The sequence below is a fragment of the Nicotiana attenuata genome, unplaced genomic scaffold (assembly GCF_001879085.1).
Source record: "Nicotiana attenuata strain UT unplaced genomic scaffold, NIATTr2, whole genome shotgun sequence".
In the NCBI taxonomy this organism is placed as follows: Eukaryota; Viridiplantae; Streptophyta; class Magnoliopsida; order Solanales; family Solanaceae; genus Nicotiana; species Nicotiana attenuata.
This window is the reverse complement of record NW_017673860.1, coordinates 4,273-20,358: the sequence shown is the minus strand read 5'-3', so window position 1 is coordinate 20,358 and position 16,086 is coordinate 4,273. Positions and strand designations below refer to the sequence as shown.

Sequence of the window (16,086 nt, the reverse complement as noted above, 5' to 3'; positions counted from 1 at the left end):
AATCCCATAGCCTAGAAATGAATTTCCTACCATTCTTCCAAAAATAGCAAAATCCGACACCGGGCCCACATGGTCCAAACTCGAGGCTCGGACCAAATTCCAATCACCCATAAACCCACGAGTTCAAATATATAATTTGTTTCAAGATCCGACCCCAAATGAGGTTGAATCGCCCAAAATTTTTAAAAAACCTAACTCTACCCAAAAGCCCTAATTTCTACCTTGATTTCATGTTTTTAGGCCTAGAATTTAGTGATTAGATGATAAAATAATGAGGAAACGATGTTAGGATTACTTACCCAACGAGTTGTGGAGGAAAGGGAACTTGAATTCGTCTATGGAGGATTTGAGAGAGAGGTTCGTGTGGATGAAGATGGCAAAATCCCGGAATGGCTACTGTTTTAGGCTTTTAAAAATAACTGGGCACAATTGTTCATCGCGTTCGCGACACCCCGGTCGCGTTCGCGATGAAGGAAAATGGGCAGGCATCGCGTTCGCCGTGAAGGGGAAGGCGAACGCGTAGAAGAAAATGCTGGGGGTCCAGGTTTGTTCTATGCGAACGCGTAAAAGGCCTCGCGAACGCGATGGAGGGAGCAGCAAGTCTATGCGTTCGCGAACATCTGACTGCGAACACGAAGAGGAAGTCTCTGGGGTCCTGAACTTGACTTACGCGCATCGCGCTTATGGAGATGGAACGCGTAGAACGGGGAACACCATAAGCAGTGCGAACGCGAGCCTAAGGCCGCGATCGCGAAGAAGAAAAGGCCTTAGCAAAAATTGCAGAAAATCTGCTAACTTTTCTAAGTGTAAAACACCCCGAACCACCTCCGAAACACTCCCGAGCCCTCGGGGCTCCAAACCAAACAACACACACAACTCAATATCATCCTACGAACTTGCTCGAGCGATCAAATCGCTAAAATAACATCAAAATCAAAGAATCAACCCCCAAAACTCAAAATTTTCATTTCAAAGTTCATAAACCTTCAACTTTAGCTATTTAGGTCCGAAACACGTCATACGACGTCCGATTTCGACCAAATTTCACAGGAAGCGCTTAACGCATATTTAAGACCTGTACCGGGCGTCGGAACCAAAATACGAGCCCGATACCTATATTTTCTAACTCGTTTTCATTTCCATTTTTTCTTATTAATTTCAGAAAATAATTTATCAGAAAAATTCTTTTACCGGGGTTCCGGACCTCGGATTTCGACTCCGGGCATATGCCCGAGTCCCATATTTTTCTACGGACCTCCCGGGACCATCACATCATGGGTCCGGGTCCGTTTATCCAAAATGTTGACCGAAGTCAACTATATCAATATTAATATCATAATTCACCAAATTTTTCACAGAATTCATATATTTTAACATAAAAATTTTCCGGCTTCGCGCCCGGAGTGCGCACGCAAATCGAGGCAACCAAAAGTGAGGTTTCCAAGGCCTCGGAAGCACAGAACGAATGAGGAAACAGGTAATGACCCTTTGGGTCGTCACAAATATATATATATATATATATATATATATATAAAAGCTATATTCGATACAGTATTACCTAATACACTTATATTCAATAGTATAGCGTAAGTATATATATATTATATATATATAAGCTATATTCGATACAGTATTACCTAATACACTTGTACTTAGTCCATAGTAATACTTAGTGCATAGTATAGCGTAAGTGTATATATATATTATATATATATATTATATATATATTATATATATATATATATATTTTAAGCTATATTTGATGCAGTATTACCTAATACACTTATACTGAGTGCATAGTATAGCGTAAGTGTTATATATATATATATATATATATATAATATATATATATATATATATATTATATATATAGACACAGACGTACGATTCGTAGTACTATTCATCCCTTGTATTACAAAAGTATAACGGCTTACATTTATATTATTTAGATAGTAAATACAAAAGAGATTTTTTAGTTTTGACCATTGTTGACCTGAATGGAGACCAACTCTGGTCGCTATTTTTCAAAGAATTTAATTTAGCGACCAAAGCTGGTCGCTATATTTAAATCAGATTTAATTATATTTCATATAATATTTAAATTAATAATATAATTATTAAAAATTGTATAACTGGGTCCCATTGGAGCGACCAGAGTTGGTCGCTACCTGCCTACCCTTTAGTAGCGACCAACGTTGGTCGACAATTTTTATATTATATATATTTATATTTTATAATTTTTTTAAAATAATAATAGTGGGTCCCACGTGAGCGACCAACATTGGTCGCTAATCTCAGTAAATGTTTGACCAAGAAAGTCTGACCAGTCCAGTCAACATTTTGACTATTATAGCGACCAATTGGCGACCAATCTTGGTCGCTATTGTGTTTCTTTTATTTATTTTATTATTTTCGCTAGTTTAGCGACCAACTTTGGTCGCTTTTCTCACAGACCAACTTTGGTCGCTAAGTTTTGGTTGCTTTTTCCGGATTTCTAGTAGTGTATCTGTATACGGTCAAAATCAGGGAGCCCGATTTCGAGGTCTTAACTTGGGCTATGAGTCCGAGTTCGGGCAAATCGAGATGGAGGTCGGACCCAGCTGAGGGACACATACCTCGGGGAAGTTGATCGAAGGCCTGGCACGACCTACATCGAGGGCAGCACATGGTACAGGTCCGTACTAGGTTGTTATACACCTGTACCAATAGAATTCTTTACTACAATTAGGAATGTACTATATTGGAGTTTTCTCCTCCTATATAAAGGGGACCCCAATCATTTTGTAAGCATCATCTGATATTATTCTCTGCAATAGAACCTTCTACTCTGCCTTTCTTGTTTAACGTGCTCAATAATTATTCTTCAGATTTATTGTCTTTACTTTATTGTTCATACTTTATTGTTCTTAGCTGACCTCGAAGTCCCTGGGATAACCGAGCTCGAGGCCCCTATTTTTCTAGCAACACTGATTTGGTTCGTCTTTTCTTCTTACATAAGCTTAATATTACTTGTGTAATCACTAGTATTAGAATATATCACATATCTTTAAAACCACAAATTATCTTTAATTGTTACTCACATTTTTTCGAGGTAAACACACTTGATCGGCAGTTTTCATGCAAAGAAATATTCAAAACGCTGAAAGTGTGATGACTCTTAATGCTTAATTAATCAAAAGAAAGATCAAAGACATGTAAATTTTAACTTGTGATTTGTAACGTAGAAATAATTCTAAAACACAACTATCAGATTTAACTCTAAGAGACATGGTTTCTAAGGTGAAAGGAGGGCGAGCCATATATTTATATGGTCAGATATATGTGCATTAGTGAGGATCTACACAATCATCTATGACCACGTTACTTTTAAAAAGTAAACACAACAAAGCCCCTAAATATACAATGCAAATATCTTACCTAGATCTTGTCAAAAACTAGATATGCTACTGCAAGTATTTTACTATCCAATAATCTCTAACAATGTCAAGTCCCAGCATAAAAACCCATGATACATATATCAGGATACACCAAAATGAATATGATAATTTTTATGACTTCTGACTATCTGCAAATTAACTGTAAATCCAACTCCAGAGCCTGAGTAAAGCGCGAAGATTAAATTGAAGAGCTAGCTACATATCTAATACATGATTATATTGTTTTCGTACATGCATTTCTATTTAACAAGTATATACAATAGATGATAATATGCCTAACAAAAGAATCTTGACTATGGTGTTAAATTCTTAATTGTGAAAGACATATTCACAAAGGAATAACATGTTTCTAGTGGAAATAGCTTATGAATCTAATGACACCAAATCATATATTCATTACACTAATACAAATCTTTAACGTCATGGCTTAATACCATATTTTAATTTATAATAGGAAGGGACGTTCAACATATATTTAGATCACCTTTGGTGTCATAGAAATCCAAAGCGAATATTCTACACTAAATTCAAAATCACCTTGTGGTGCCATAAACTTCTTGGATTATACAAATCTACCTAAAGTCATGCTTATTTCCTATCCAAAAATTAGATTGTGAATTTGGTAAAACTTTAATGCAAGCAAACAAGATAAGAAATAAACTAAGGAGGGACTGTAAATGTTTTTAGCTTAGACATGCATGACTGAACCTATTCATCACAATGGGACCCTGCCATATGTCAAGAACATAGATCATACTCATAATAGCACCCTAGAGGAGGAATAAAATTTATAAATGTTAGGAAGAAATCAGCAATAACCAAATTGCACAACAAGGTAATAGAGGAAGAAATACCAAAGTCAAAACTTCCCACACTATTTGAACATAGAGAAGACAGTAAACACTAGCACAAATGGAAATCATAGCAGTTAATATACCAACAACAAAATATCAAAGCAAGCAAAATAAATAATTAACCGCAAGAGATACCAAATTTACGTGGAAAAATCCCTTCAAGGTGAAGAGGAAACAACCACAGTACCTCCGGTCCACAAAAGCTCCACTAATAATCAACAGACTACGCTCTGCAGGTGGGCATCACTATTTATCATGTCAAGACGGAATTCCGGTTTGTTTTTGAAGGTGATCAAAAAGATTCGACGAAAACCGGGCATACATTCGAGAGAGAGAAGGATTAGTTCGTGTCTGGGTCAAGGGGACGGGTGACCTGAACCCTCTTCCTCCGGTAAGAGCTATCTAACCTCTGTTGTCTTGCTATAACCTAGTCTTACTCGCTCTTACCTCCCTGCCTGTTTTCGTTTCTTTCTTTTTTGAGAATACCTGCCCTGCTGCCTCTGCTCTCGTTCGGGCCCCGGGAATCCCTTGCTTTTGGCTAAGGTCTTTATATTACAACGATATTCTACAAAATGGCTACAATATCAATGCCAAACATGGAGCAATGATACATAAAAGATAGCACCAAAACTAGTGAAGAAAGGAGAGAAATCACCCCCCAAAAATGAGCTACTGTTCATGTTCGTAAACTAGAGCTACAGACCACAAAATCCAATCTCCACCGTTTTTAATCCAAAAACCAAATGTTGAGAATCTCCAATTCAAATTTGAGCATGATCCAACGATTAATGAATTGGGAAACGCAGTTTGATGCTATAGTTGATTTTCACTGGTGCGAAAATTACCACTTCTCTTTTACTTAATCTCTCTATATGGTTGCTGTAAAATAACTATTGTATTCATAAAATAGGACCTAAGTTGTTCATATATATAGTGGGCTTTAGGGCAAAGTGAGCTAGGTATAAAAGATTTTTATTTATCCACATAGGAAGAAAAAAAGCCAAAAATCCCAACAATTCTGCACCTCCAGACTATGTGGAGGAGACCGCCATCCCGGCAATAATGCAACACCCTTCAAACTTCCCTCTTGACAGAGCTTTAGCCAACATATCCAAGCTATTATCATCGGTGTGAATCTTCTCAAGTTCAAGCAACATAGAATCCAACACATCTCTAATCCAATGATATCTCATATCAATATGTTTCGACCTACCATAAAATGTAGAGTTCTTGCCAAGATGAATAGTACTCTGATTGTCGCAATATAGTATATACCTCTATTGAGCAAAGTCAAGTTCCCCCAAGAATCTCTTCAACCAGAGGAACACCTTACAAGCTTCAATGACAGCAATAAGCAGCTTCTATAGTAAATAGAGCAACACATTTTTGCAGCCTAGATTGCCAAGACACAGCTCCTCCTACAAAAGTAACCAAGTAGCCCGAAGTAGACTTGCGAGTATCAACACATCGGCCATATCTTAACTAGTGTAACCAAAAGGAATAGGATTCATGTCCAATAACACAAACTCAGACTAGAAGTGCTACAAAGATATCGCATAATCCACTTCACATCATTAATGCTTTCTTTCTGGATTAGAAAGAAAACGGCTAAAAATACGAACAACATGAGCAATATCTAATCTTGTATAAATCATCACATATATTAGACTGCCAACGACTGAAGTATAAGGAACTTTCTTCATACCTTCCTTCTCATCATCACTAGAAGGACACTGTTTCGTGTTCAGTTAGAAGTGCATAGCTAAAGGTGAAGTGGCAACCTTAGCTTTATCCATGTGGAACCTACGACGTACTTTCTAATGTATATCTCTTGTGATAACCATAACTTCTTGGCCTTTTTGTCACGAACAATCTGCATGCCAAGAACCTACCTTGCTGGTCCCAAGTCTTTCATAGCAAAAGACTTATTCAACTCTTGCTTCAACTTCAGAATTCTTCAAGCATTATGACAAACAACAAGCTCATAAAGAAATAAAATGATAAAGCCACCATCAGAGAATTTTGGACAAACACACAATGATCTAAAGAAGTCTTCTTGAAGCCATGTTGACTAATAAAAGTACCAAACTTCATGCACCACTACCTGTGTCATGACCCAAAATCTCAACCCATCTTGATGCCCCCTAACACACTTGCTAGGCAAGTCGGACATAACTATAATGACCTAAGATAACCGAAATGACAATATCAACATAAATCTAATACCTTAACATAGCGTATTAATACCAATACATGATAAATCCCCCAGAATTGATAAATACAGAGCCATGAGCTATGATACATAAATACAAGTATGAAATGACCAAATACAATATTGTCTAAAATAAAGACAATAATATAAGAAAAGAGATGCCAAGATTGCGGTCGAGAATGCAGTTCTACCTCGTCTCTCGATGATCAGCTCAACAAGTAACTCTGCTACTGATGATTGGGTCTGACACCTGGATCTATAAAATTAAGTGCAGAATGTAGTATGAGTACAACTGGCACCGTGTACTTAGCAAGTATCATAACTAACCTCGGCGAGGTAAAAGAATCAAGAATTGTAAATGATACTTGCTATAACCTGTACAGGTTCACAAATTCGACAAGTACAGAACAATAACGTGATCAAGTCATAAAGCACAGAAATAATCATCTGTGTGTGCGCACAATTACTCAAGTACTCTGCTTAGTCAGTGATCTAGCATATAAAGATGATATGAAAATATATTAGGTAGATAGCACGAAAATTGCAAGTAAAGATGAAATGCAAAATCCAAACAGACATTGGCCAAATTTTCCTCAACATTTCCGTATATGTACCAAACCACTGATCAGTCTTCCTCAAATCCGCGTGTAGACCATCAAGAGAGAAACATGAGAGTGTGACCCTAGGGATGTGGATCAATATCCACACGCAACACGGACAAATTCAACGTGCTATCATCCCTCCATGGTCACATACTCCATATCATAATCCGCCTGGCGTAAAATTAGGTAATAATTTCTTCAATATATCATGAATCACTCTTGTTATCACCTTATTTACAAAGTTACTCAAACTTATTGGTCTCAAATCGGAGAAAGTATTCACCACATTCTTCTTAGGGAGCAAGATGAAGTTGGATGAGTAATTGACTTAGGGAGCAAATGTCCATCAAAGAAAGACTGAACTAGATCTCGACTAAACTAGATCATGCATGTCACCACCAACAATCTCGCATCAAGCTTTATAAAATAAGCCTGAAAAGCAATTTTCCTCACTTGCACTTATACCACTTGAAGAGAAAGCAATATCCTTAACTTCATCAATAGAGGAATTAGAACAAAGGATGTTGTTTTGCTTTCAAGTGATCATGGAAGGAATATGCTGGAGAATAGCAAAATCAGTTGGTTCTTTTCTTGAGTGAATTGATTACGAAATAGAAGATTGCTTCAGCTGAAATGGGTAAAACAATTTCAAGCCAAAGTCCATCACCAATTTGTATTATATTTAGCTGCAATTTCTTCTTCTCCCTTTTACCATATTGTGGAAGAACCTGATATTTCTGTTCTTATATGAAATCATTGCATCGTAGATTTTTTATACAGGCTAAGGTACTTCTTCAATTCAACTTGAACTTAATGCAAAACTACCCTAGTAGTAGGACTAAGATCATCCTAAAATTGTAGTTCTTTAACTTTCATAATATCCTCCAGGATGGTTAATTTTTGAATATGTCATCATAGGTTTCCTTAATCCATTCAGATAGAGCACACTTCACATTCTCTAACTTTTCTTGAACACAACGAAAAGATCACCAAAGAAATAAGATTTTCATTGTTGTTCCACACTAAATCCAAAAAGGTCCAAAAGTTTAAAAACTTGAATGACCAAATGAATTGCACTACCTCCTCCCCACATGACAGTACCAATGGAGTATGATCGGACTATATGAACACAGTGCTCAACTTCAAGGTTAGAGATTAAATTTATAAAGTATTGATTAGTAATGATTCTATCCGATCTCTTGAATAAATATTTGTCATAGGTCCCCGTCCTACCATTCTACCAAGTGAAACGACTACCTTTAAAGCCTAGATCAGTGAGATCATATGAGTTAACACAAAAGGCCTAATTATCTGTCTCTGTCGGATGAATTGGGAGCCCTCCAATCTTCTCATCAAGAGAAACAATAACATTGATGTCCCCTCCGACTATCTAAGGCACTTTCATATTATTATAAAATAGTACAAGTTTTCCCACATCTCTAACCTCCACATTTGCATACACAACAGTAATTATCAGTCTTTCTAATATCATGTAAGAACAGTATCAATGTAACTTGTTGTGTAGTGACTATAAGAACCTCTATATGTATAGCTTCATCCACAAATATTCATATCTTTCCAAAATAATTGGACATAGAAAAATTCATACCAAATTTCCTTATGTACTTCCAAAGATACCTAGCATTCTGGAAAGGTTTCATCAGTGCAATTAGGAAGAATTTGTTCTGCATGTGTAACATTGTATGCCTCTTGAAGGCTTTATGTGTCTTAACTTACCTAATAGTCCAAATTAATAACTTAATCATCATTTGGCATTGGGTTTAGACGCATTTCTCTTTGGCACAACCCTTTTAGATTGTGTATTATCCACATTCTCCTGTTTTTGCCCCTTTTGCCTCCATTAGTATTAGATATTGGTGAGAGATCTGATTGCCTGGCAACTTATTGAAATTTTTGATTAGTTATCTTTTTCTTCTTAAAATATAGTATTTACTCTGAATTTGTCCCATCCTTTCAGTATGGCACAACATCCTTCATCACTTGGCTAGTTCTACGATTAGGGTTTTGATCCTGTCTAGAAATTTACTATTTCATTGGTTTCAACTGACAACTTATTTATACTTGATTCCTTCTCATTCATGTTTAGCAATACTACATTACCTTTGGTCTGATCATCTACCACCTACATATGATCTTCATAACATTAGGTGTAGCGTTTACTGTGACAAAGTTAGGGTTATAGTTGTCATTGATTGCTTTAGGATTTACAATGGCTTTAGAAATCTCCAACTCCTCATCTCCATCCCCTTCAATATCATTCTCATATTCACCCTTATTACTCCAAAAAGAACTTTCGTTCCCTTCAGTTCCTGTAGGAGCTAGGGTTTATGGTGGAATTTTTTTTAATATGAGTGACTGGTGATCGCAATCTTCAATTCTTTATTACTGACACTAGTAGGACTAGCAATAGAACCCTTGATTGTAACTTGCTTGCCAAAAGAAGCTTAACTCACTGTTTGGAAGTTTCAGGAACATATTTGGCGCCGTTAGGGTTTACTATGGAAATCTGTTATGTCGAGGAAGAGGCAAACCCGAAAATAAAGAAAGTAAATAACACCAAATTTTAACGTGGAAAACCCTCCAAATCAAAGGTAAAAACCACGGGATCACAAAGATCCAAAAGCTCCGCTATAACAATAAGAGAGTTACAAAAGTTCTCCAAATTGGCTATACAACAAGTGCCAAATACGGAGCAACAATAGCAACAAGAGCAATAACTAATCAATTGAAGAAAGAGGAGAATTTACAAAAATGAAGCTGTTGTTCAAGGCTCTAAATCAGATGCTACGGGCCTCCAAATATGATCTCCACCGCTCAAATAGAAGACCAAAATGTTACAAACACTGAGTCAAAATTTCAGCCCGATCCAACGGTTAACGAATCGGAAAAATTATTTTGACATTGGCTGGTCGGAATAAAAAATCTGCAGCAAAACAAATACTTTTGTTCTCTCTTCTCTATTGATGAAAGCTCTCTCAAAAACCACTCTTATGTGCTTAAGTCTTTCAAAGACTTGTATCAATGAGCATAGAATAATTCTCCAAGGTTGTCCTATTTATAGATCATGAGTGGTGCTTTCTCTTAAAGCCAAAACCAACTCTAAATAGGAACAAACCGAAACCAATTCCAAATAGGAATGGAAACCAAAAGAGAATAGGATTAGGCCATTGGGCCTTTGGCTGGACAACATGGGCATGTGCCCAACAAACTCCCCCTCCAGCCAAGGGGCCAAATGTATCTTCAAGTCGAGGAACTATTGATAGGCTTCATGCGTGCCAATTTTCTGCAATACGCAGGTTTATCTGCAAGCTTAACTACAAAGTCCTCACGCTGCTCCATATAAATCTCCTCATTTAAATCGCCATGAAGAAAAGCAGTCTTGACATCCATCTTCTCAACCTCTAAATCTAGACTCGCAGCTAAGCCTAGGACCACACGAATAGAAAACATCTTCACAACAGGGAAGAAAATTTCATCAAATTCAACTCCCTTCTTCTAGTCAAAACTTTTAACAACTAACCTCGCCTTGTATCTAGGCGCAGAGGTATGGTTATCTTGCTTTATTCTGAATATCCATTTGTTAGATAAAGCTCTCTTACCTTTCGGCAATTTCACTAACTTATATGTGCCATTCTCATGGAATGACTTCATCTCATCTTCCATGGCTTCGATCCACTGATCTTTGTGAGTATCTTGCATGGCTTCATCATAATTCTCAGGTTCTCCCATGTCAGTCAAAAGTACATACTCATCAGGAGGATAGCGCATGGATTTTTGCTTCTCCCTTGTAGATCCTCTAATAGAGGTTCCGGAGCATTCGAAGTAGTTACCTGGGCAGGAATTGGTTGTTGATCAACCACAACTTCATCAACTGGAGCATCCATAACATCTACACCATGATGATCATTTTGATCTTGAATCACTATCTCCATCATTGTCCACTACAAAAAAAAACCCCATTTGCTAACGGATTTTACCAACGCCCCGAATTTGTTAGTGTATTAGCAACAGATTGCTAACAAAATGGTAGCTAATTTATTTTTCAGAATTTAGTAACAGATTCCTAACGAATTGCTAACCAAAATTTTACTAACTAAATAATTTAGTTGGTAAATATGGCGGGAAAAATAGGCGGCTAATATAGCAACTGCGTACTAACGGATTACCAACTCAAATGTTACCAACAAACATTTTTCGTTGGTAATATTACCAACGGAGTACATATCCGTTGTTCAATATGGTGGAAAAAATGAAGTATTGTTTATTAACAGATTAATTACGAATTACCAACCAATTATTTACCAACAGAAGGATTTTGTTGCTAATTTTACCAACTAATTTAAAATGCGTTTGTAAATTACCAACCGAATGGTATATGTTAGTAAACTTGCCAACTGATACTTAATCGGTTGGAAACTTTATTAGTAGATCAAGATTTTGGTTTGTAATTTATTAATAGATTGAAATTAATTGTTAATATTACTTACGATACTTACATTATTAATTAAAGAATATACGAAAGTACGATCGATCTGAATTGTTCGAGTACTTCAAATCATACATTTTAACAAAATCATAAATTAAAAATCATATTATCTCAATAATTAAGTACCAAAAAATTTATATCTTTTAGACTTTTATTCGATTTCTCTGAATACATTTATTATTTTGAAATTATCAATAATATTTTCGAGTATTATTTTTACTTTATTTTTTAAAGTTAATTTAAAGTATACGCTTTTAGTGTTATTCTCTGTCTCTATTTTTCTTTTTTTATATGTACATATATTATCTTACGTACTATGACAATATCTAACTTGACTTTTTTCATTAGTTATTTACCTATATATATATATATATATATATATATATATATATATATATATATAACTCAACGATAATATAGTTTATTCTAATTTGTAATGATTAATATTTTAATTTATTTGAACAAAACACAAGAACCCATCAAAACCAGTTCTAACAATCTAATTAATTGTGGTGATAATTTATGATTGGCCTGTCTTATAGCAACGTTGAGCGACATCACGACCTACAATGACAACGGGATAGTGACACAAACACACTACAATATAATTGTGTGTCATTTTTAAAACATACGCCTATTACTAACAAAATGATATGATATTCGAATTTGAATTTAAATGCAATTTGAGTAGTTTGCGTTGAGGAGCCAAGTATGGTGTCGAGAAAAAACTATTACTTGGCAGTTAGACAATAAATATATGCAATGTTATATAATAACAATCAACTAATTTAACATTTAATTAATAATTCAAGACAAAAAACATGTATACATAGGGCATTCAAAATTCAAAATTTGTGGCTTCGATAAACTTAAAAAATGGAGCCATATTGGCCATGCATGTACTTGGAAACCCCGGCCATGCATGTTTGCCAATAGAAATGTCCCACTTCCATACCGGATATATCATAAACCCCTTTAGAGTATTGATGGAACATGCATGATAGAACATTCATATTGCCTTGTCAGTCATACTGAAATAATGTTTCACTGGCCAAATAATCATTCAAATTTTTAAATAGTCGATTAAATAAAGTTGATTTTAAAAAGAATAATATTTTCACTGGCATCATTATAAATATAATCATTATTGAAAATATATAATAAAGTTTTAGAAATTGTAGTTATCAAAATAGAAATATTTTCTGAAAGATAACAGCATACCAAAAAGAGTTCAAGTCGTACATATATAGTAAAAGAATCACGTCATAAACAAAGAATCATTCATATTGTCTCAACCTTTGTGCTTTGCCATAAATACGAGTTATTATTTTGCTTTGTGGCTATTTTAGATTCCAATATAATGACACCAATGAGAATGGTGCAAAAATAAAATTATCGCTACGACATTTGAGAAAACGTTCGTCTTTTTTCATGTAGTGTGCCTTAATTATTATCTAACGATTATCTATGATTATCTAGAAGGTTTAAATTTTAATGTTATTTACATATATAATTCAAATAACTCAAATATTTGACATGGTTAATTTCAATAATCAAAATGGAGTCATACTGGAAAAAGGAAATTCACTGGCTAAAGAAAAATTCTAAATTTTTAAATAGCCGACATAAATGAGTTTTGAATTAATTAATTAAGGATAATATTTTCACTTACATTATTAATTATAAAAATAATTATTATTGAAAAATAAAATTTTAGAAACTGAAATTTTAAAATAGAAATATTTTTGGAAGACATCAACACACCAATAAGAGTTTAAGTAGTAGTAAAAGAGTCAAGTCGTATATATAAGAGTCCTTCATAGTCTAAAACCTTCGATTCTTTTGTGATAAATATGAGTTATTATTCGATTCTGACTATTTTTAGGATCTATGACACTGGCGAGAATGGTACTAAAAAATAAAATATAATAATAAGTAGGAGATTTGAGAAACAATTAATCTTTTTTCATGTAGCGTTTTTTAATTAATTAATATCCAATGATTATCATATTTATCAAGAAGGTTATTTAAATTTTAAGATTATTTATATATAACCTAAATAACTCTAATATTTGACATGGTTAGTGTACGCGCATCGGCGTGGGTAATAATACTAGTTCTAATATTAATTAGTAATAATTTCATTGCATATTCGAACATTAAATAATTAGCTATAACTTATGTTTGGACCTAGTTTATATTTAATAATTCAAACATGAGTGCAATTAAAATTTTATTATTTTATACAAATAGTTTGGTGCAATTAAAATTNTATTTGGAGATTTTATGATTTTAAATTTCTAACAATAAAGATTTTTTAAATAATTCTAAGCAAACAAATTAAAAGACAGAAAATAAGAGTAAAGGAAAAAAATATATTTTGCCAATATATATATATGTTTGTGTGTGTGTGTGTGCGCGCGTGTGTGCGTGTGCGTGTGCGTGTGTTTGTGTGTGTTAATTAAACGCCTACACTATACAGTATACTAATTAAACACCAAATTAAAGTAATTCCCAAAGCAAATTATATAGAGTGTACCGCCTAATTAATTACCCCCCTCTTCTAAATTACACAGATTTCAGCCATACTACGCATAGACGGTACCGCCTACCTTCCCCACTCTCCTAAAATTACAGAGAACTGGCGCCATTTTAGCTTCTTCTCTGTACCCACGATCACAATATGGCTAATCCTTTCCATTATCTTTCCCAACTGATAGATAATCTCACAGCAGTCTCTCACAAGCTATCGTTTGGAAGCTTCTCAATTCCACAATTCAATATTCGGCGGGTAAGTGGTAAGTATTTTTTATCAATCTAATTTATCCAGTATATTGTAGATATGTTGAAAGCTTTTGCTCATTATAATTGGGATTTGAGGCCTAATTTGATTATTAGTACTCTTTTTGTACTACTATCTAACGATTTTTAGAAATCAATAATGCTACTGTAATCCTTTTACATTATCAGGAAAGAAAGTTTGTTTGAAAAATGACTTTAAATCGCGAGTGGATGTATAGAAGGTTAACGAGAGGTTTGTATAATCCAGAATTCATAAGGGGTGTTGAGCAATTTATTGAGTTTGCAAAGAATCATCGTGAAGGGAGGGATGGTGAGAGACTAAGGTGTCCATGTAACCGAAAAAAGTGTCAGAACAGAAATTTTGAAGATGTTCTTACTGTCCACGAACATTTATTGCGCGATGGCTTTGTACCTGGATATCATATATGGTACTTGCATGGAGAAAATGAGGTTACGAGAAATATAAATCAACATGAAGAGATGCGAAATTGGGATCAGTCTATGAATACTGAATCGGTAAATGTGGGTGCAATTGATGAGCCTGGATCACCTACTTCATACCACAGAATGGTCCTTGACGCCGCTGGCCCCTCATTCGATCCGATTGATAGGGATGAATTACCGAATCCTGATGCGCAGAAATTTTATGATATGATAGATTCTGCAAATCAAGAGGTGTGGCCTGGCTGTGAAACACATTCTCAATTGTCAGCTGTTGCACGTTTATTGCACATCAAGTCTGAACACCATCTATCTAATAGATGTTTTGATGACATTTGTCAATATGTGAATGAGATGATTCCTCCGGATAACCCAATGCCAAATAATTTCTATGAAACTAAGAAGTTAATGCAGGGAATGAACATGCCAGTAGAAAAAATCCACAGTTGTATAAATGCCTGTATGATTTATTGGGGAGAAGATAGTGAACTTAGCCATCGCAAGTTTTATCGCCATCCCAGGTACAAGCCTACTAGGCAAATATCGAATTCAAAGAGAAATCTTGTACCATTCAAACATATGTACTACTTTTCCCTCACTCCAATTACAACGGTTATATGCTTCCGACATGACTGCTGCACATATGTGATGGCATGCCGAGCATAAAGTTGAGGAAGGTGTGATGCGTCACTGTTCAGATGCGCCCGCATGGAAACACTTTGATAAGATGCATCCATCTTTTGCAGCTGAAAGTCGTAATGTCAGGTTGGGGCTATGCACAGATGGTTTTCAACCATTTGGACAAACAGGTCAACAGTATTCATCTTGGCCAATAGTTGTGACACCATACAACTTGCCGCCTTGGATGTGTATGAAAGAGTCCTATTTGTTTTTGTCGGTTATAGTTCCTGGACCGAAGAACCCTAAGCAAAAGCTTGATGTTTTCTTGTAGCCTTTGATTGCAGAACTAAAACATTTGTGGAGTATAGGTGTGGACACATATGATATCTCTAAGAAGCAAAATTTTAACATGCGAGCTGCTTTGATGTGGACAATTAGTGATTTTCCTACATATTCGATGTTGTCTGGATGGGGTACTGCGGGTAGGCTAGCATGTCCATATTGTATGGAGAATACAGATGCTTTTACTTGACTAAAGGTGCAAACAGTCATGGTTTAGCATCATCATAAGTCCTACACTGGATCATCCATATAGAAAATAACAGAAATT

General features: G+C 35.1%; 1 protein-coding gene across 1 annotated transcript; it reads left to right on the top strand.

Moving 5' to 3' along the window:
* Nucleotides 1–14,603: 14,603 nt before the first annotated feature.
* Nucleotides 14,604–15,521, top strand: LOC109217473. The gene has a single exon (XM_019381725.1). The coding sequence runs from the start codon at nt 14,604–14,606 to the stop codon at nt 15,519–15,521; it is 918 nt and encodes a 305-aa protein (XP_019237270.1).
* Nucleotides 15,522–16,086: the final 565 nt, after the last annotated feature.